General features: G+C 37.1%; 1 protein-coding gene across 7 annotated transcripts in view; it reads left to right on the plus strand.

Moving 5' to 3' along the window:
• The window catches only part of EIF2AK4 (eukaryotic translation initiation factor 2 alpha kinase 4), a 38,605-nt gene that overhangs the window by 445 nt on the left and 17,130 nt on the right, over positions 1-21,030 (plus strand). For 6 of the 7 annotated variants that reach the window (XR_011679211.1, XR_011679210.1, XR_011679209.1 and 3 more), the window contains exons 2-22: positions 1,512-1,627; positions 2,767-2,869; positions 5,355-5,528; positions 6,377-6,457; positions 6,900-7,048; positions 7,358-7,473; positions 8,130-8,287; positions 8,693-9,228; positions 9,620-9,729; positions 10,266-10,423; positions 10,766-11,178; positions 11,922-11,991; positions 13,095-13,178; positions 14,383-14,505; positions 14,953-15,057; positions 15,295-15,352; positions 16,023-16,102; positions 17,870-17,971; positions 18,554-18,604; positions 19,621-19,857; positions 20,497-20,572. Coding sequence is in view for 4 of the 7 variants with exons in the window: in XM_071427058.1 (XP_071283159.1) it covers positions 1,512-1,627; positions 2,767-2,869; positions 5,355-5,528; positions 6,377-6,457; positions 6,900-7,048; positions 7,358-7,473; positions 8,130-8,287; positions 8,693-9,228; positions 9,620-9,729; positions 10,266-10,423; positions 10,766-11,178; positions 11,922-11,991; positions 13,095-13,178; positions 14,383-14,505; positions 14,953-15,057; positions 15,295-15,352; positions 16,023-16,102; positions 17,870-17,971; positions 18,554-18,604; positions 19,621-19,857; positions 20,497-20,572 (3,100 nt within the window). In the remaining 3 variants the exon portion in view is untranslated. The remainder of the gene's footprint in view (positions 1-1,511; positions 1,628-2,766; positions 2,870-5,354; positions 5,529-6,376; positions 6,458-6,899; positions 7,049-7,357; positions 7,474-8,129; positions 8,288-8,692; positions 9,229-9,619; positions 9,730-10,265; positions 10,424-10,765; positions 11,179-11,921; positions 11,992-13,094; positions 13,179-14,382; positions 14,506-14,952; positions 15,058-15,294; positions 15,353-16,022; positions 16,103-17,869; positions 17,972-18,553; positions 18,605-19,620; positions 19,858-20,496; positions 20,573-21,030) is intronic. The other variant, XM_071427057.1, reaches the window with a different exon arrangement.

Consider the following 21,030-nt stretch of genomic DNA (forward strand, 5'->3'; position numbering starts at 1 on the left):
TGTCTTCCTTGCCTGACGTGTCGGGGCTCTCGCTGCCCGTCCGTGGTCCTTCCTTCAGTCCTGCAACCGGCCACCTTTGCGATTGATTCTCGAGATAAAAGCGCTTGCTCTATAATCAGTGCTGTACCCATAAACTGCATTCTAAATAATTGTCTAAAGGCTTTTAAAAAAATGCCTCTTAATTCATTCCTCAACCTACTAATTACATACTTGCTCAACTAATTAATCTCGTCGGTATACCTGACAATATTTACATAGTTATTATATGCTGTGGTTTTGTCACAGTGCGCCTATTTCCATGATATTAGTTTTGCTTTCATTTTTATAGGTGTGGGGTTTTTTTAATTAACAACTAGATAATGTTCAGGCCTGGTACTCGCGACTCTGTTCCATTTGTCTTTCGTGTCCCCATCAAATTGATATTTCCTTTACAGCTGTGTCTGTTATACTCTTTTCCTGTATCTGGAGGTAATGGTCACTGTTCTGTTCCACAGGTTCACTTTTACTGTTGTTTCTTTTTGCATTCTTTTGTCTTGAATGTCTACTGTATATCCTCTGCTTTCTTTTGTGCCAGAGACTTGAACTTAAATTTTTTGCAGCAACTTGTGACTTTTCTTCTTATGAAGTTTGATGAAAACACTCTCAGTAATTTGTTGGGTTTCCAGATCTGTTCACTCTGTATTGAAGGTCACACCTGATATCCTCTTCCTGTGAGATGTTCTCCTCCTTGCTAGAAAAGCAAAGGGGATAGTTACCATCTATTTCTGTATTTGTTGTTCCATATGGTCTTACTTCCCTCCCTCTTTTTCATGTTACTAAAGGCTAGGTTGTTTTGTTGGGTTGGTTTTTTTTTGTTTTTGTTGTTGTTGTTGTTTGTTTTTAAACCTAATTGAAAAGAAAAGAAAAAGTTGGGAATACTTATATAGGCATATTTTACTTTATTCTGATTTTGAGTAGGTGATTTGAACAGGTTAGGGATGGGGAAGGCAATGCTTGTTAAAATTCTGATTTATGGCAAAACACTAAAAACAACTACAGGAAAAAAAATACTGTCCATTGGTTTGGCCATGTAAGGTGTATATCAGTGTGACATTATGGTCTGTTGCCATGTTGGAAAAGAAAATAATGCCTGGGTTAGTAATCTAAACACTAAAGAAAAATGCTGTCCTTACAATGAATGCTTTAATTTGTGATATAAATAACCTGTGTTAAGTTTATTTATGTTTTTTCTACTGCTGTATTACAGTAAGCAGAACAAAAGTTTTATTATAGAACCTCATTTTTGGTCAGTCTGAATCTCTGAAGAAATTGTAAAAATATACTGGATAAACCATGATAGTCAGTGGACTCGTTCACTCCTACTGAGCAATGTCAACACATTAATGTTTTTTTTTTCATGGTTTGGATGGTTTAAGCTGTATTCTACTGTAATATAGGTTGAGAGTTGAGTGTTTTCATTAAAGCAAAACCAAGTAAACCTTTTCAATCAGAAGTTTTGGTTTGTGTTTTAGGTACGACAACCTCCTGAAATTAATTTAGTTCTGCGTCCTCAGGGATTGACCGGTGCTAATGAAGTGTATGCCAAAGTTGACCTGTGGGTCAAGTGTCCACATACTTACCCTGATACGTAAGTGAACATTAAATTATAACCTTTTGTCTCTGCTTTCTGTAGTAAAGTGTAAGTTGAAAAGACGTGTAGTTTTATGGGAATAAAACTTAGTCTTGCTTTCTGCATGTCAGTATTTATTAAGCCTGGAGTATTTTATAATATGCAACTCTAAACTTTGGCACCTGAATTGGACTTAGTATTTTGTGCAATGGAGAATAATAGGGATGAGATTGTCAGTGCAGAACTGCAGCCCCAGTTTGTAGTTTGGAGATACATAACCACAGGAGTACCTGCCACTGTCTTAGTGCCCTTGTTAAACTTCTTGAACTCCTGACTCTTTCACCTGAGACAGACTGAATTTCCTTTCTATTTAAAGCCTTCTGTTTTCTGTTGGATTAGCTTTTGGAAGAATTCTCTAGAGAGAGTGTAGAAGGAGTTGCAGGTGACAAGCCTGCCCCACCATTTTGTGTAGGCAAGTGATTCCTGGGCTAAGTGTTGCTCTGTGCCCTATTTTGTTCAGTGCTTATACCACTGATAGTCCAAAACATAACTCCCTTCAGTCCATCCCTTTGTGCTGTGGCATGAGTGCTGGAGAAGGGAAATGCTCTTCCTTACTAAGTGATAGGTCAGTTATAGCCTGTAACAAGGATCTAACAGCTACTCTCATTATTTTGTTTTAGTTTGAAATAACACATCTACAGACATTTTGCTTGTTTACTTTATTTAAAATATCTTTTAAATGTAGCTGATATTTATTTATTGCATTTGTTTCTTAGGGTTTGTGTTACCTGTATAGCGGTGATAAATAAATTTTAAACATCTAAATGTTATGTTAGTAATGTTTTAAATGGCTTGTTCAGAAAGTTAGTGGTTAAGAACTGAATTACTAGAGTGTGCAGGGTTTCTTTGGTCGTTCTGCTGTTAAGTGTTACCAAGAGGTAATCTGCAACCGGAAAATTTGATGATAGGGACAGTATTTCTGACTTTATCTTGTATATGTAATATTTATATTCCACTTATTTGAGCATTGACTATAATTGCCAAGTGACTATGGACTCCATTCCTTTTCCCTCACACAGTTTTTATCAACAATCTATTGCTTTTTACACTCAATTTTTCTAATGAGGACTTTTTTATGTTTTGTTGCTGTCCCACAGAGTTCCTGAAATACAGCTAAAAAATTCAAAAGGCTTGTCAAATGAGAAAATAAATGAACTAAAATCCAGACTAGCTGAATTAGCAAAACAGCGCTGTGGAGAGGTAAGAGCTTTTCACTTCCTTGAGAAATATACTCTGAACCTAAATAGTTCTAAATGGTATGGTATAATAGTGTGGAATACATCCACATTGGAAGTGTAAGTTGCATTGCTTTTAAGGAAGGAGGGACTGTCTTAGGAATGTTTCTAATTAATGCAAGTTCAGACTATGGATGCTCTCAAAATCCATGTATAAATACTGCAAGCTTTATTCCTGGTTTAAAGTTTCATGTTGCTGGGTTTAAAGGTTCTGAGTTATTTGGCAATATGAAGAGCAATATTGACTGTAAAACTAAAAGCTTTCTGCACTTTTCAGATTGATTTGAAAATCATAAGAGGCCCTATCTGTTTAAGCAAACAGTGGTTACCTGGGGAGTTTTTCCACGTGATCTTGTTCACCTAATGCTGAACTGGAGGGCAAGAGGCCTTTGTTCCAATACCAGCTCAACAGTTTTTAGTACAGTCACTTCATGCCACTGTCCCTTTTTTTTCTGTGTTTAGGAGTATTGATACTTGAGTTTCCCTGGAACTCGGTAAAAAAGTAAAAAAAGAAAGATGAAGAAACATGGGAAGCTTACACCTTTTATCTATTTTAAGGGATTTTATACATGCTTGGGTATGTTTAGTATTAGCAATACTTTTCTGTTGTTGATGGATGAAATGATTCAAAGAATTGCAAGCAAACAAAGAATTCTTGGTACAAGCAGGGGGTTGGGTATGTTTCTTATCGCTATTTGGAAATGTTGCAGGTGAACACATTTCAATAGCTCCGTTTGTCTTTTTGAAAGTGAGTATTACACAGCTGTGGACATTATAATAGGCTGAAGTGGGGTAATATTTTGCTTTCAGTTTCCCAAGCCTGTCAACTTTACAGGTTTAGCAGGAGCTATCTGTCATTCACTCCTGCCATATCAAGCCTTTTTTTCCATTTGAATACCATACTTGTATTTTGATTGCCAATGTTTCTGCAGATACTGTCACAATAATTGTTTTAGCTAGATATGTTCTGTTCAGTAACCAAGAATTTCCTCAGATTTTTCAGTATCTTTGGAAATTAGCAGTTTAATAAAGTATTCTGGAATTTAGAGCTGGGGTTTGTTATTTGCTGTTTGTTTTTTCCTAATAACAGTGCTATGGACAATTCATAGAAGGTACAAGGGTTAAATTCTCTAAGTAACCACAAAACCATGCAATATATACTGGGTCTGCTCACAAGTGACCACAAGAATTAATAGCCTGTAGGGCTTTCAAGTCCCAGTTTGATTTCTGATCTCATTGAAAGGATCTGAATATGTCATACATTTTCCTAATGTTGATTTTCCAAAAAAGAGTCATGCTTGCTCCAGCAAAGTGTAGATGTGGTTGTGAATTACATGTATGGTACATATTTTGTATGAATGGCATATGCAGTGCTATCCTGAATTATTTTATCTGCAGAAAAAAGGAAGATAACTTTTCTTTATACCTTGACAGGTATTCCTCATTAAATTGTGTTCTGATACAGAAAGTTTGACAATACTTCAACCTCCTATTGAAACTGAAGAGCAAACTGTCAGTGTTTTTTTTTTTTTTTTAAATTATTGAATTTTCTCTTGTTTTTGATGGGGTTTTTAATACATATGTGCATGCAATGATTGCCTTCCCTTCTGAATAGTAACTTGGGAAAGATAATCTAGTTGCACATGTCAGATTTATGCATATTGTGCTGTTCTTTCTATTTTGAATTGCCTCCTGGCTTCATTCTTACTTTCAAGCAGGGGATTCAGTGTTTGAGAATCTTCTAAATGTCACCCTGTTACAGGCGGATAGTACAATTTAATTTGGCTTATCTCCCACCTGTACATGCAAATCCTGCTCAGTGGTGCCGCTGACTGCACCTTTGTCCTGTACTGTTCTTTAATTTTAGAGCTGAAGTGGTCTCTTAGCACTGTGGAGTGCTTGAACTAATAAGGGAATGCTACTAGACTGCTGAAAGCTTAAGCCCTGACAGGTCAACAGATCATCAATAGTTCAAGTAAACAGTGACTGAAAATTGATTCCAACCTGGCAAGCCATGTAGCAGAGTTTTCAGTGCAGTTCTTATTTTAGTGGTTGTAGCTATATGAATATGGAGCACTTTATGTGATTTTACAGTTCTAAAGGGGAGACTGCTTTGCAGAGGAAGGGCTGGATTTGTGGTTAGCAGTGAAATAAGAACTATTTCATAGCAGTAGGTACAGTAACAGATAAGTGCAAAGGATTTGTTCTGTTGTAGCTCATATGTCATAAACCCATATCTGTGGGAGTAGAAAGATTATGCCTAGAAGAAGATGAGAAAATTATTTTTAAATTTCACTTTTCTGTTAGAAAAATAAGATGGCTTAGGTTGTCTGTTTTTCAGTATTTTTTGCCAAAATTGACAGTCATGCTTCTGCTGTGTTGCTTTTTGGGGTAGGTAGCATTTGGCTATCATTTGACTCTGCATTTCATTTGTAACTTTTTTCTTTCAGGTGATGATATTTGAACTTGCTGACCATGTACAGTCATTTCTCAGTGAGTATAATAAACCACCTTCCAAGTCTTTTCATGAAGAAATGCTAAAAAATCATCAGAAAGAACAGGAAAGATTGGCTCAGGAGGAATTGCGTAAGGCACAAGAAGTTAAGAGAAGAGAGGAGCAGGAGGTAAGAGAAATCAATGTATGAATAACCATATATTCTTAAAATAACATAATTGTGATTTTAAAATCACTCTGCACAATGGTGAGTTTTAGTGAATTACTAACTTGTCAGACCTGCCACTATGAGTTGATCAATGTGTATTATATGAACTATCTGCTGCTGTAATTGTAATATTTTAATGATGTGGTTTTAACCCAGGGAAATATTTGTGCCTGAAACAAACCTAAATGTTGATTCTAAATGTTGATAAAAATCCCTTATCAAGAGGACCTTATACAAAAGCTTAAGCAAAGGTACATATTAAGTGCATTCCATTGTAAATAGGAAATGTTAGCCAGGCAGACAGGTATTCATACCTTCTTTCACTCCTAGGGTGACTGGAACATTCACTGTGACAGGCATCTCTAGAGAGCAACAAATTCACCCTAAAGAGATGTCAGACCACCAATATCTTTCAGTAGAAATGAGGAGATTCATCCAAGTCTCACAGGGGCTAGTAGTGTGAAGTCTCCACTCTGTAGGGAATATGGATAGAATAGCTCCAGATTTTAAAAGATCACTTGGATTTATCTCCCTGTCTTTTTTTTTGTGTGCATGAAACTTTATTGTTGGATCTGGCAGTAGAAGTAATTTACAGTTCCATTCTCCTGTATCATACAATTGATACTATTAACTTCCTCAAGAGAGCTAATTTGACTTCTATTTTTTTATTCTTGTGACATCTTCTAAGTCCTCTTTCAACACTTCCAAAAAATCAGCATTGTAACTTTTTTACTTTTAAATCAGGGTAAGATTTTAGCAGTTGCATTGCATGTACTGTTGCATTTCTAACAACTGAAATTTTATTTCAGCAACGTGAAATCCTTAATGAGATTCAGAGAAGGGAGGAAGAGAAAAGGGAAGAAAGAAAAAAGAAAGAGATTGCCAAACAGGTATTCTTTGTAAGCAGATGTGCAAACAAACATTGCAGTAAGTTCTTCCCAGTACTGTAACAGTACTTATAAAAAGTACTTGGACATCTTTGCTTATTCAGGGCTTCTAGTAGATCTAAATTAAAATAGGTTCTTGATTATTTCTGGGGTTTATTTCTGGAATATACTAGCATCTTGAGTGTACCAAGGGTGAGTGTTTTCAAACAGACAGAAAAAAACTGGTATTTAATGTTTCCAGTTTCTTTGCATTCTTGCCATGGATGGTGCTGAAATGTCCTTTCTGAAATCTCAGCACTTTTTCTTTGGCCTCATTTGTACGTTTATTATGAAAACATATTTCTTCTGTGATCTGCATGACTTTATAGAGTAATAACTAAGTACTTGTATATTTTGATGATAGGAGTGGCTCCTGCACTTATTTGGTGTTTTTCCTGATTTATAGGAACGTTTGGAAATAGCTGCTCTGACAAATCAAGAAGATTCTCACAGGAGAGATACTGCAGGACCTAGAGCTGCTTCACGTTTAAATGGGAGCTGTTTGGAACATGGGGTGAATAATAAACACCGACCAAATTCAGCTGGACGTTCCAAGTATGTCAGTTTGCATGTGGATTTTTTAGATTTATTTACTTATTTGTTGGTTTTTGGGTTTGATTTTTTTTGTTGCAAAGATTAGATTACAAAGTGAAATTTGAAGGCAATAATGTGCCATGATGTTGATCTGTTAATTTTGGTCTCTTCCCTGCCACCTTCCCCCCCACCTTCATTTGTCATAGTTTAACTAAGCTATGTGCTGTGGATAACTTGGTACATTTCCAAGTTTTAATGTTTTTATTCAACTCCTGACTTTAAATATACTATCTTTCTGAGTTGGAGAAAAATGTTCTCTTCACGTTGCAGACGAGAACGCCAGCTTTCTTTTAGTAATAATGAGGAGTCCCCTGGAAATCATGAAGTTCTGAACTTCAGCACAAGTGGTGCTGGACAGCTTACTGTCCATAAAGGAAAATGTCTAGGTAAGCAAAATTACAGTTGCAACTTGAAATGCTGGGATTTGGTATGCTTTCAGTAACACGTGAAACCACTGATAAGCACAGGCCTGGAAATGGATACTTTCCTTCCATTGCTGCTGATAGCAATGGCATAAAACCAGCAGGTTTAGCAAAAACATTAATACAGGACATGACAGAAGACTGAGTTAGAAGAAAGACCTCCATGGAGTGCCCACACGGACAGACCATCAGATGTTTTCATTGTTTGTTTTCAACTTAGCACTTCCTCAGTGGATGGATGAACAGCCTGAACGTCTCTTGACAATGGAAAATTTTATTATTTTGCAGGATGAACAATTGCGTTACTATGTGTAGAACTTGGCATTTGCTAAGCAGGAAAGTTGTTCATTTATTAAAACTTGAAATTCTTGAAAATGTGCAGCAGTTTTTTGTCATGTGATTGCTTTCATTTGAGTGCTGTTACCTAGCATTCAGTCTCATCAAGCTTGATATATTCCATACTTACTAGATAGATACATGTCTTGTCTAGTTTTAAGTAGGTTTATGTTTCTGACTTTAGAAAACAGGCTTACTGGTATTTATTTAGCATTTGCAGGAGCTTTTGTCAAATCCTTAGAAACAAAAGAAGCCATGTTCCTCTTCTCTCCCTTTGTGTATAGGCAGAGATGAACAACTTGGTAAATCTGTCTACAATGCCTTGGAAATTCACAGTGGAGACTTTGTTCTAATATATGAGTGGGTTCTGCACTGGCAAAAAAAGATGGGAAGGTTTCTTACAACTCATGAAATAGAAAAGATTGAGAAGTCTAAGAAACAGGTAATACCTATATTTTGCATTTGGCTTAATAAAGATTAGGTGAGGTTCAGTGCTTTTCTTTAGGCTGCTAGTTTACATTAAGCTTAAGAGGGGAGTAATGAACTTGAAAATGCTAATATCTAAGCATGAAAGAAAATTAATGTGTTGGGGTATTCAGGAGTTCCTTTACAATAAAAAGCATGTTTGCAAATATACATAAACAAAATACTGAAATTCTGAAGAAACAACGAATCAAGCTTACCTGTTAAAATCAAAGCTGTACTTTCTCCAGTGCACAATACTTCCTTCTCAGAGAAGTATGAGGATGTCATATATTTTATAAGTATTTTGTTTGTGTTCCATATTTTATTAGTAATGTGTCCCAAGATATGACAAAATCCATGTTATGTTGTGTTTCTCTACCAGCTTCAGGGAGCAGAAACAGAGTTCAACTCACTGGCAAAGCTAAGTCACCCAAACATAGTACATTACAAATGTATGAACCTCCAAGAACGTGACAACTCAATTGTGGTGGATATTTTAGTGGAGCACATAAGTGGTTGTAGCCTTTCTACGTACTTGGACAAAGAGACTCCAGTTCCAGTTGAGCAGTTGCGCCATTATGTGATCCAGATCTTGTCAGCTCTCGACTACTTGCACAACAATTCAGTAGTGCACAAGGTCCTTTGTGCTTCCAGTGTCCTGGTAGATGCTGAAGGAAACATCAAGGTCACAGACTACAGCATTTCCAAGCGCTTAGCTGACATCTGCAAAGCTGATGTTTTTGAGCAAACCAAGGTTCGATTTAGTGAGGATGGTCTTCCCTACAAACCTGGAAAAAAAGGAGATGTGTGGCGTCTGGGCTTGCTTCTGCTCTCGCTCAGCCAGGGCCAAGCAACCAAGGAATTCCCAGTTGCTGTGCCTACCAATTTACCTGCTGACTTTCAAGACTTTCTAGAAAAGTATGTTTGTCACATTCCTGTATCTTTTTGTCTTTGGTTTTTTGTTCTGTTTTGTGTTTTTTTGGGTTTTTTTTGTTTAGTTTTTTTTTTTTAAGATTTTAACAGTATTTTTAAAGAATAGATATGTCTTCCTGCGTTTCTAGTTGTAGTTTTTATAGAAGAGGTTGATCTCATGGCTCAGGCTGCTAATCTGGGATTTGGGAGAGCAGGTTTGGTGCTCTTTTTCTCTGCTCTGCCACCAACTGTATATCACTGTGATAAGCCAGTTAGTCTGTCTACTTGCTTCTGATTCTCACCTAAATGATGGAGGTAATAATTTCTTAGATATAATAAGAACTCTTCTAACATTTATGTCAGACATGAAATAGTTCTCTCTGTGGTTTGCTAACAGGTGTGTGTGCTTGGAAGATAAAGAAAGATGGACTCCTCAGCAGCTGCTACAGCATAGTTTTATAAACATTCCACGAACAAAAATACCTGTAGCTGAAGAAAATCTAGATGGTAAGGAACTTGGTACTTCCTGTGTTCTGCTAAGTAAGTGAACTGCATGCCTGCAGTAAGAAAAATTGACCTATGCTACAGCTTCACAAGACTGTGCAAGTGTGTTACATGAACTAACTTAAAGGTAGTGTGATCTTCAACTTCTCTGTGCAAGACTGGCTGGGGTGGACTGACTACTGTGTTTTCTTCTGTAGAAGGAGCTTATGCTTTAAAGAAACCTGTAAAATCATCCACCTCCTGCATGGTGTAAATACAGATTTAACTTTGTCCTTGTAAGGTGGTGTTCCTATGAGACTTTTCCTTCTTAAGTTCTTGTTAAAATCATTCCTTTGTCCAGCATAATTCACGTTAGTAATTAAAAACAGTATTAAGACTAACACTTGCACTAGAGCTTTACACAGCAGAGCCCTTCTGTATTTTAGAGTTTAGTTACACTTGAAATTATTTACGTTTAGCCTCCTCCTTGCTCCTTATTTGACAGTCCCTCGTGCCTCACCCCCATATTGCCAGTGATGGTAATTTTGTCTTCATTGCAGATTCAGCAGGGATAGATTGCATGGAGACAGTTGTACCCAGCAGTCAGATATCCAGTGCTTCATTCTTCACAGAAACACAGAGACAATTTTCACGATACTACAATGAGTTTGAAGAGCTAAAATTACTTGGTAAAGGGGCTTTTGGAGCAGTCATCAAGGTATGGTATAAAAATGGTTTCCTCTGTGGAAACCTTTTTAAGGATATGTTTGTTTTCTCTGAAGCAGAAAAATATATTCAGTGTTTGCATGGTTTTATTTACTGTCTGCTGGTGCTGTGCCTGTGTTGAGGTTTTTATCTGGAATTGAAAAGTATGAAAAGTTGTGAGAGGTTGCTGGGAGATTGGGGAGAAGCCTGTCAGTATCAGGAACCTTGCATTTGAATTGTAGTCATTTTCCAGGTGAAAGGAAGACTTCCTGTTTTGTGAAAAAAATTATCCTTCTGGCTCTGCTTGGTAAGGCATGTGTAAGCATTTGACTTTAGATAAATTTGAATTTTTCAGGTGAGAAATAAGCTTGATGGTTGCTATTATGCAGTGAAACGTATTCGCATAAACCCCACCAGCAAGCAGTTCCGGAGGATTAAGGGAGAAGTGACGTTGCTTTCCCGCTTGAACCATGAGAATATTGTGAGGTATTACAATGCTTGGATAGAAAAACATGAAAGTCCTGTTCCCACTGTGTCAACATCTGGAACGACTGACGAAAGGAGAGTGCCCCCCAAAGCTGGTCTCTTCATCCTTTCCACTGAGGAGACAAATGATGTGGAAACTAATGCTCCTCCTCCGTGTTTGACAAGTTCAGTTGAGTGGAGCACTTCATGTGAAAGATCCTCCAGCAACAAATTCAGTGGAGATGATCAGGAGTCCAGCGATGACGACGATGATGGTGATGGCGTGTTCTCCCATTCAATTTTGTAAGTAGGCTTCAGTACTGGCACTGTAGGGAGCGTGAGCAGAGTTAATTTTTCCAAGTTTGTGTCTTACCATTCTCATTTCTTTTGTCAGAAGTAGTTCACTGCATTTTTATTCTGTCCCCTTGTTCAAAACCAGTGTATGTGCCAGCAGTCACATAGCCAGGAAGAAGAAATTTTCTAGCTAAGGATTGTCAATCAATGTGGAAATTTATTTGATGTATGCTTCTTGAAGCTGCATATTTGTGCCAGAATGCATGACTGCTTACCTTATGTTTGACTGTCCTTTCCAGCCTTGAGAATAAAATTTTTTAATAAAGAATAACAGAAAAATATTACAAATCTTGAAAAATATCAAATTTGACCTTTTTTGTTTTGGTTTTTATTAGTGTATTCCATACCTTCCTCTGTGTATGGCTCAGTTGTCTCACTCAGTGATTTTTTTGTATAAGCAATTAAATACATTTATCTCAGTTCTGCTTGCTGGAAATAGCAATTAAATTTTACTGATGGCAAATATATACCTTCCGTTTTAGAACTGGACTGTCAAAGGAAGCGTTTCTTTGCAAGCAGGATGGTTTTCTGGGTATTGTTTTGTTTTGCTTTTTTGTTCAAAGTCTATAGAAAGTCTTCAGCAGAAGCTTAGATTTTTTTTTCCCCCCCAAAATTATTTCCAAATTCTTTAGTAAATATTACTTGGTATGCAGGGCTTTTGAGATTTTTTTTCTTTCTGTGTTTTTAAACAGGCCAACCACAGATTCTGAAAGCGAAATAATTTTTGAAAATGAAGATGAAAATAGTAAAGGTCATTCTCCAGTAAGTGTAAAGATAAAATTAGTGAAAATGAAAATATAATAAAATAGTCTTTGACAAGTAAATAGGTTAGTTATTTCACTTCTGCTGTAATTACAGAAACATAACCTTACCTGTCTGTTAGAGTAAGTGATGTGCCATTGTGAGCTGCATCCCATAGAAATCAGTCTGATGCAGCTAATCTGGATTCTGTTTCCTGAAGTGTTTATTGAACTAAATATGAGGGTTTTTTTAGTTATGACCCAGGTTATTGCAAATTTAACACTTCAGTGTGTTTATGATTTAACAGTTATGGATTACATGGTCTTACACCTCTCAAAGTTGAAATTCTGTTCTGTCTTTATGATTTTAACCAATACATGTATTCATATGCAACTTTTTAGAGCAGACAAAATGCATACTGCTAACAGTCTGAAAGAGAGGGGAAGTCAGTATAATGACTAACGTTTTAGTTGATTTTAAGATTGTGTCACAGCACTTGCTGTGGACAGTCAATCCACTGTATCACTAGAAAGCTAATTCACACTCTTCTACAGCATTTACAGTATGTCACTGCCAACCCTGGTGATCTGTAACATGCTTTTATTTAAAGCTGCATCTCCTTCCTCTTTCTGTTATAATGTACATTGGCAAGAAAAGGTTTTCAGTATATCATTTAATAGTATGGCAGTGCATTCTTTTCTCAATATATATGTATATGTATACACACCATACCAAAATTGTTGGTTGAAGGTGGGGGTTGCATTGTTTGTCAAGCAAGCTTTCTATCTACTAGTTTCAAATCTTGTCTTTCTCTTTTTTTTAATATGACACAGCTTGAGATTTAGGATTCATCTAGTTATTCCAGAATTCTTTTCCTTCAGTATCTAATAATGGCAAAATGCTATTCATTTTCACTTTGAGAATTGGCCACACCTGTTTTTCTAGTTTATTTAGATGCAATGGTATTACAAAATTTCACTCTATTATTTTGCTCTTTTTCAAACTATCTATAGAAGCTGAGTTCTCATCAATGTGTTCCAGCCATTAAAAAACAGTAGTATGTAATAAAAAAGTCTGCACATCTTCCTGTAGCTAACTGTTCCGTTACTTTCGTTGTGATAAAGAATGAAGAGGGCAATGAAAAGAACAGCCATGGAGGAGAGGACAGGACACCAGTCATTCAGACTGTGCATTATCTGTACATTCAGGTACAAATGTGTTCACATGAAAGGATACCGTTTGTTTCAACCTGCAGATACTAGTTGCTGATTTTCATGAGAAGTAATGACCTTTAAAAATGCAAACAAGTAATTTCAGTGCTGTTTTTGCATTAGACTGGTTTTCTGAAGGCTTAGCTGGTGGAAGGCACTGTGTAGTGCACGTGGTTTGTTGTGATTTCCAAGGCTCTATATTTGTGCCTGGAGAGAACAAAGTTTGGTAGTGCCATAGTGTGTAATGGGATAACTGGTGTTGCTCATGTACAACTAAAAGTTGGCAATTCCTGATCTAACCATAGAACAACCCAACCAGCCAACCTTTGAGTCTGTGGCTTTCAAAGCATTCTTTTGCCTTGTGCTTATTTGTTGAGAATATCCATCTCAATACCCAACACTCTAGCTGTTCCTCGGTTTGGTTGTTAATTGGTGTTAATTCCCAATGTGGAGTTGAAGTCTACCATGCTAAATTCCTGAGGGAAAGTTGTCTTTCACAGATGTGAAAACTTCCTCTTTCTCTTCAAAAGCACAGTATTGTGTATGCACTTTATTTTAATAGAAATCAGTAATCTGTAAAGCCCATTGTATGGCTCTAACAGTAGGCACACAATTAAACTCCTGCAGAGTTGCAGCTTCAGGCTATTCTACTGACACCTCCTTTGTGTTAGGAGTTAGTCAACTTCTCCCAGAAACTATTTATAGCTATATATCATAGCTAACTATTCTGTGGTGATGTGCAATTTTTTATAATGCACTTAATGCTAGAACTTGTCTGGAAGGAAGTTACAAGTAGATGGAATTAGTTTTTAATAAGCTTGTTTGTGTGCATTGTGTATATTCATAATAAAAGCAGTTAAGACACCAAGTGCAATAAAGCCAGACATTCTTTGTGGTTTGGCTTTATCACATACTATGGCTTGGCTGGTTTCACTTTGTTGTTAATGTTTATGTTAGAGAATATGCTACTCTGCAGGCTCATACCATTGTCCCAGAAAATGAGGTAGGACCCAGAAGTGAATGCATGTTTGTAGCTAAAAGACAGCTCTCAGGAGAATTCCAAATAGCTGATTTTTTTGGTGATACTATTTGCTCCTGAGCCCAGGCAGTAATATGTGTATAGGTACAAGTTTCTGATAGTGTCTTGTCTTAACAAAACTGTTCTTTCTTCCCTTCATCCCCTGTGAATGCACAACTGAAGATGGAATATTGTGAAAAGAGCACATTGAGGGACACTATTGACCAAGGGTTATATGAAGACACCAGTCGGCTTTGGAGGCTTTTCCGAGAAATTTTGGATGGGTTAGCTTACATCCATGAGAAGGTCTGCAAACAGGATAGTCATGGCCTGTACATGATCTCTGTGTTATGCCTCTTTCTCTCTGGGTTCTTCATCTTGGGGCATGCATTAGCAAGTTTCCTCTCTTTGCCCTTTCCACTATTAGTTGGTTCTTGGGGTTTATTATATTTTATCATGAACATGAATTTTATAATAAACCACTTCAGATTTTACCCATTAGTCATAAAAATCTGACCATCTTTTAAAAACATTCTGTTAGATATCTGGTAGCACTTAAAATTGTTTCTGGCTTCTGGGCTACAAATTATAGTCTGTCTTCAAGACTGATCTTTAGTGACTTAATGCAGTAGGTCTACCACTGTATTAAAAGTATGTAATATGGTTTTCTAGTCCATTATAAGGACTTCTATTTTGAATAATGTTTATTCTTTAACATTCTGTGGGTCTTTTTTTATTCTCTTCCTGTAACAGGGAATGATCCACAGAGACTTGAAACCTGTGAACATTTTTTTAGATTCAGATGATCATGTGAAAATTGGTGATTTTGGTTTAGCTACAGATTATCCAGCAAATGCAGTAAGTATAGCTTAAAGTGAATGAAAAAACTCTTGAATTTGGTTTTTGAATTTGAAAAAAAAACCCAAAAAAAATAAGTTAAATGACCACAATGTTTATATATTGAGAATGCTATAAATTTCTTTTAAATTTCTAAGGTTCTAGAATTAAACCATGCACTGCCAACCCAAATGACAAGAGCAGCCAACAGAAGTATTTCATGTGTCATTTACAATATGACTGTTTTGCTGGTTTCAGGTGGTCTCTAAACAAGAGGAAAATCTCTCAGATGGTTCTGCTGTGTCTGACCCATCAGGTTAGTTTACACTGCAACTTGTTATAAATTATTTTAAGCAAGCATTTATATTCTGTGGTCTTGTATAGGCTGTTAAAATTTCCATTTGTTCTTTGAAAATAGAATTTCTCTTTATTAAGAGATATAACCCAAGTTGGGTAGCTATATTGTAATCTGGCAGTTTTGCCTCTTATCTAAGAATCGATTAGCTTCCTCTGCTGGCCTTCTGCCTTAGATCAATGCTTTCCTCGTGGTGAGGTATAGAGAGAGCCTGTATATCTGTTCCATCTGCACTTGTGTTCTCTTGCCTGTATAGGAAAATTTCAAGACTTCAGTGTCCTTGGTTGATTGGTTTGATTTTAGCTAGAGTCTGAATATGGTATTTTGAGGAAACTTTAGTACATGGTATGTTTAAAGACAAATGTAATGGTGGTGAAATTTAGTTGTAACATTTGTGTACTGACCTACTACAAGTCTGTAAAGCAATAGATAGGTTTAGTTACTACAGATAGACACGGGTACTTGACCTGTGAGGGTAAGAACTGTCTGTTTGTCAAAGTATTCTCAGCTTGGTCTCTCTCAGTAAGGACTGCACTCCCACCTAGAGAACATGAACAAGTTTTTCTTGATATGGATGCTGCATTTCTTTCTGACTTTCTTGAAACTGGTGCTCTTATCTTTTGCCACCTAGGTAACTTGACAGGGATGGTTGGCACCGCACTGTATGTCAGCCCAGAGGTCCAAGGAAGCACTAAATCTACATACAATCAGGTATGATTGGAGTAGACTTAATGAAAAGGTAACAAGGAATCTAAGATGTGGCAGGTATGATTTGGGTCATTCCTCCTTGACAAGATGAATTCAGTGTGGAACAGCATGTCATTGACTCCTGTGCTAATCAGGGGAATTAAACATTCCTTCAAGAGGAAACCAAGGATAGAACGATGTGGGCAAGTCAATTGTTCTGCCTGTGCTTGATTATGACAAGATGCAAGCAACTTCAAGTTGAAAGCATGTAATGATAGAGGACCTCTGTAACTGAATAGGATAGAAATCTTACCTTTTATATAGTATACATTATATTACCTTTAGTTAAGGTAATATAGTGTAAACTGCTGTTCTGGATTTCTAGGCTGTGATTGTGGGAGGTGAGGGTGTATTTTTTCCATCAAAGAGAATCCTGTTTATATGCAGAGACAAGGCAAGGAAATGTTTTCAAAGTGGGAGTCATAGAATTATAGAATGGTTTAGGTTGAAAGGGACCCCAAAGCTTATCCAGTTCCAACACCCTGCCATGGGCAGGGACACCTTCCTCTAGACCAGGTTGCTTCAAGCCCCATCCAACCTGGCCTTGACCACTTCCAGAAATGGGGCATCCACAGCTTCTCTGAGCAACCTGTTCCACCCTCGCAGTAAAGATTTTTTTCCTAATATTCAGTCTAAACCTATCCTCTTTCATTTTAAAGCCATTATCCTTTGGCCTGTCACTCAGTGAGAGGGACTTGTAAAAAATCCCTCTCTGTCATTCTTGTAGTTCCCTTGAGGTACTGAAAGGCTGATCTAAGGTCTCCATGGAGCCTTCTCTCCAGGCTAAGCAATTCCAATTCTCTCAGCCTTTCCTCATGAGAGTGGTGCTCCGTTCCTTTAATCATCTTTGTGGCCCTCTCTGGACTTGTTCCATGTACTTGCTCTACCAGATCTATGTTCTCCTTATGCTGGGGGCCCACAGCTGGATGCAGCACTCCAGGTGGGATAGCATGAGAGTGGAGTAGATTGAGAGAATCACCTCCTTAAGCTTGTTGATCACACTGCTTTTGATGCAGCACAGGATGTTTTTGCTTTTTGGGCTGTGAGTGTACTGACAGATCATGTTGAGAGTCCTGTCAGCCAACATCCCCATGTTCTTCTCGTGGCTCCTCCTCTCAATCCATTCTCTGCCCAGCCTGTATTTGTGCTTGGGATTGCCCCAACCCATGTGCAGGACCTTGCACTTGGCCTTGTTGATCTTCATGAGGTTCACCCAGACCCACCTCTCCAGCCTGTCAAGATCCCTTTTGATGGCATCCCTTCCCTCCAGCGTGTCAACTGTACCACACAGCTCAGTGTCAGCAGCAAACTTGCTGAGGCTGCTCTCAGTCCCACTGTCCATGTCACCAACAAAGATGTTAAACAGTGCCAGTCCCACTGCCTAACCCTGAGGAACATCAGCTCCTCACTTTGCTGTTAAGCTGCTGACCACAACTCAAGTGCAACCATCATTTATTCATAGCAGTGTTGTGATGATAGAAGGCTTTAAAGTCTACCAAATCTTAATGGATTGTGTCTTCTAACAAAAAAGCTTTAAAAATGGATAATAATAAAAAATAATAAAATAATAAAAAATAATAATAAAAACACACAAAAACACAGAAAAAACCCAGCCTTCTCTCCAGCTTTCAATTTAACCTAAATGTTTGTTGGGGTTTTTTTGCTCTGCTATTTTTGTCTTCAGAGAATTGATAGGTACTACATACAAGTTTTCATTTTTTTCTTCTTTAGAAAGTGGACCTGTTCAGCCTAGGTATAATTTTCTTTGAAATGTGTTATCATCCTATGAATACTGCATCAGAAAGGATCTTTGTTCTTAGTCAGCTAAGGCTGGTAAGTACACAGCTATGAAATACGCTAATTCTATGCATCAAATAATTTGTTAAGAGAAGCAAAAGGATGCAAAATATAGCAAAAAATGTTGCCACAGGGAGTGCTCAGAAACAAGGTTTGTAAAACATATAATGAAAAGTGAAGAATACAATTTGAGCTGGTGCACTGACATTCCTTTAATGTACTGTGGATTCTAATGGTAATGCCATCAGTCTGTGTTCTGTCTGTGAAATTAATTATTACATGTCAGATAAAGGAATCATCTCTTCAGTATACTTAGGTTTAGGCCTGGTGAGCCTTTCTCAGGAATAAGTTGCTATTTGTAGTTGGTAAATGCTTGTGGTTATGGGTTGTACTTTCATTGTACAAAACATCAAAGCTTTCATCCTCCTTTTAGCTCCTCAAATAAATTTAATTTGCCGTGTGGGGATTGATTTGTTTGTTTGGGGTTTTTTTTTTTCATGGGCAATGGAAATGCTTTATTTCTCTGTTTAATATGTAGAACTTAAAAGTAAGACTAATCTGAGCAATCTGGACTGCTTGTTAAAATTCAAATGTGGATTTTGGTTTTTGTTTTGTTAGCCTGCGATTGTATTTCCTAAGGACTTTGATGAAGTCAAGCATGCAAAGCAGGTAATTTTGAATATATTTTAACTATTAGATATTCCTTCTCAGAAAACATTGGTTATAATTTTTGCCCCTTAATTTCCCACTTAATTCCCCACCTAGTATTCTCTGCCAAGTTCTCATTACATTATATTAGAACAAAGTAAGGAAATAAAACCTCAAAAGAATACTCTGAGTTGACATGGAAATATATTTACCTACAGAATTCTCTGAGCACAGTCATGAACAAATTTAGAGTTCACTGGCACATCTTTAAAGCTCTGGGAGACAATTTTAACTTTTTATGCTCAGAGAAATGGCAGCTCAATTGTTTAACTTTTTACTTAAACTTTTTGAAAGAAATGTGTCACACAACAGAAGGAGATGTGCAAAAGCTCAGTTGGCTGCTCCAAGCTTGACAGAGCTGCCAAGAGCTGTTCTGGAGGCCTCCATGGCAGAGTAATGAAGTGATAAGGAGCAGTGCCATCTTTTCTGGACCATCTAGGTGGCTTTATCCTTGTGCTAATCAACTCTTTTGTTGACCATTAGTATTAACTTTTAGTGTGTTATGCTTTTAAAACACAATCTGCATGTTACTAGTACCATAAAACATTTCCATTTTGTACATTTTGCTGGTATATGCCAGGGAGATTCCTCCTACCCTGACACTTGTGCCTTTCAAATCTTTGATTTCATGCATGCAATTCTGCTTTTCCTCTTAACTTTCTCTTAATTTTGTTGATAAAGAGATGAGAGTTAGCATACCATGGAACAACAAAGGAAAAGGATACTGCATATTTTGTCATCCCAGGAGACACATTTCTAATATGTTGTGTGGTTTAGTAAATTTTTTCAGATGATAATAAAAGATATTAATAATATAGTAAGCAAATAATGTCCATGCCAAAGATTCAGATTCTGCTGGCTTTTCCCCTGTAGAGTCCTACAGTTTGTTATCAAATTGATATAACTACCAAGTTTGTTGCAAATACTGTTACCTTGCAAAATGTTTCTAATCTGTAAAATTTTGATTTAATTTGTAGAGATTGGTTATTACGTGGCTCCTGAACCATGATCCTGCAGCACGACCAACTGCTGTGGAGCTGTTAAAAAGTGAACATCTTCCACCACCCCAAATGGAAGAGTCTGAACTCCACGAAGTCCTCCACCACACCTTAGCAAACGTGGATGGCAAGGCCTACCGGACCATGATGAGTCAGATATTTGCACAGAGAATATCTCCAGCAATAGACTATACTTATGACAGTGATATGCTGAAGGTTTGTAGGTGTTCAGGGGAGATGTGGGTTTGGCTTTTCCCTGTGTTGAATTTTTTAAAAATATGCTTATATGGGTAAGCATTTCTGTAGCATTTCTGAGTGCATTGCATTATCTCAATGCAATTCACTGCATTTCTGAGTGAATTGCATTATCTCAAGATTCACCTTTACATTGGTTCCCACTTAAAACTACAGTCTCTGCTGTGTGGGTTACAATAGCTGCTTCCCATTTGAGCCTTACATTCATTCTTCAGTGAAGAAACCAGCAGTGTTTGTTTGTAGCAGCTAGAGCTTTAAGCTTATGTCCAGATGATTACTTTCTTTACTCTGAATTCCTGTCAAATTAATGGTTGACTGGTTGTCAGCAGAAAATGTTGACCCTGGATGCTTTCTAATTGATTTGATTTTTCTTAGTTTATCAGCTCTTGAATCTTTCTAAATCTAAAGAAATTAAAGGTAACACAGTACAATTATGCTACATATAGCTTTAGTTATTTTTTATTCTGTAAGCATTGCAGTTTTTTGTAGTGGGATGAGATAGCAGAATGTTTATTGCCTGTATTACATGGAATGATTGCCTACATGGAATGTTCATCACGTGTGAATTATATATGTACTTTTTATTTGTGATGGTTTCAGGGTAGTTTTTCTATTTGGGCAGCCAAGATACAGCAGCATGTATGTGACATTGTCAGCCGGATATTTAAAAGACACGGTGGGTGTGTTTACAAAAGTCATTCATTTCCTTTCTTGTGATTGAATGGATTTAAAAGAATGGAATGGATTTAAAAGAATGGAATGGATTTACTTCTGTAAGAGAAATCAGAAAACATGTTCAGTAGTTGATCATTTGACGTTTTTATGTTTTCTTCTGTTAATTTGTCATTCCAGTAATAGCTACTAATATAAAATCTGAATTATTTACATTTTCTACAGAAAGAAGAGTGAAAGTCTTAATTATATTTTTGAATGTACATGGTTGTTCTGATAAATCTGTATGAAGTTTTAGAGGCACAGCCTGTTACACAAAATTTGGATCTGAATGCAAGGCTAGCTCTGTAGTGGGAGATCAGGCATCCATGGAGCACAGTAACCTCTTTTGAGCAGCCAGAATGGGAAGAGCATAAGGGAGAGTATGGAAACAAAGCAAGCATGTGGGGGTACTTCCAGTGA

Source organism: Agelaius tricolor, unplaced genomic scaffold (genome assembly GCF_023055355.1).
Source record: "Agelaius tricolor isolate 1412-34295 unplaced genomic scaffold, bAgeTri1.0.p SCAF_5, whole genome shotgun sequence".
NCBI lineage: Eukaryota > Metazoa > Chordata > Aves > Passeriformes > Icteridae > Agelaius > Agelaius tricolor.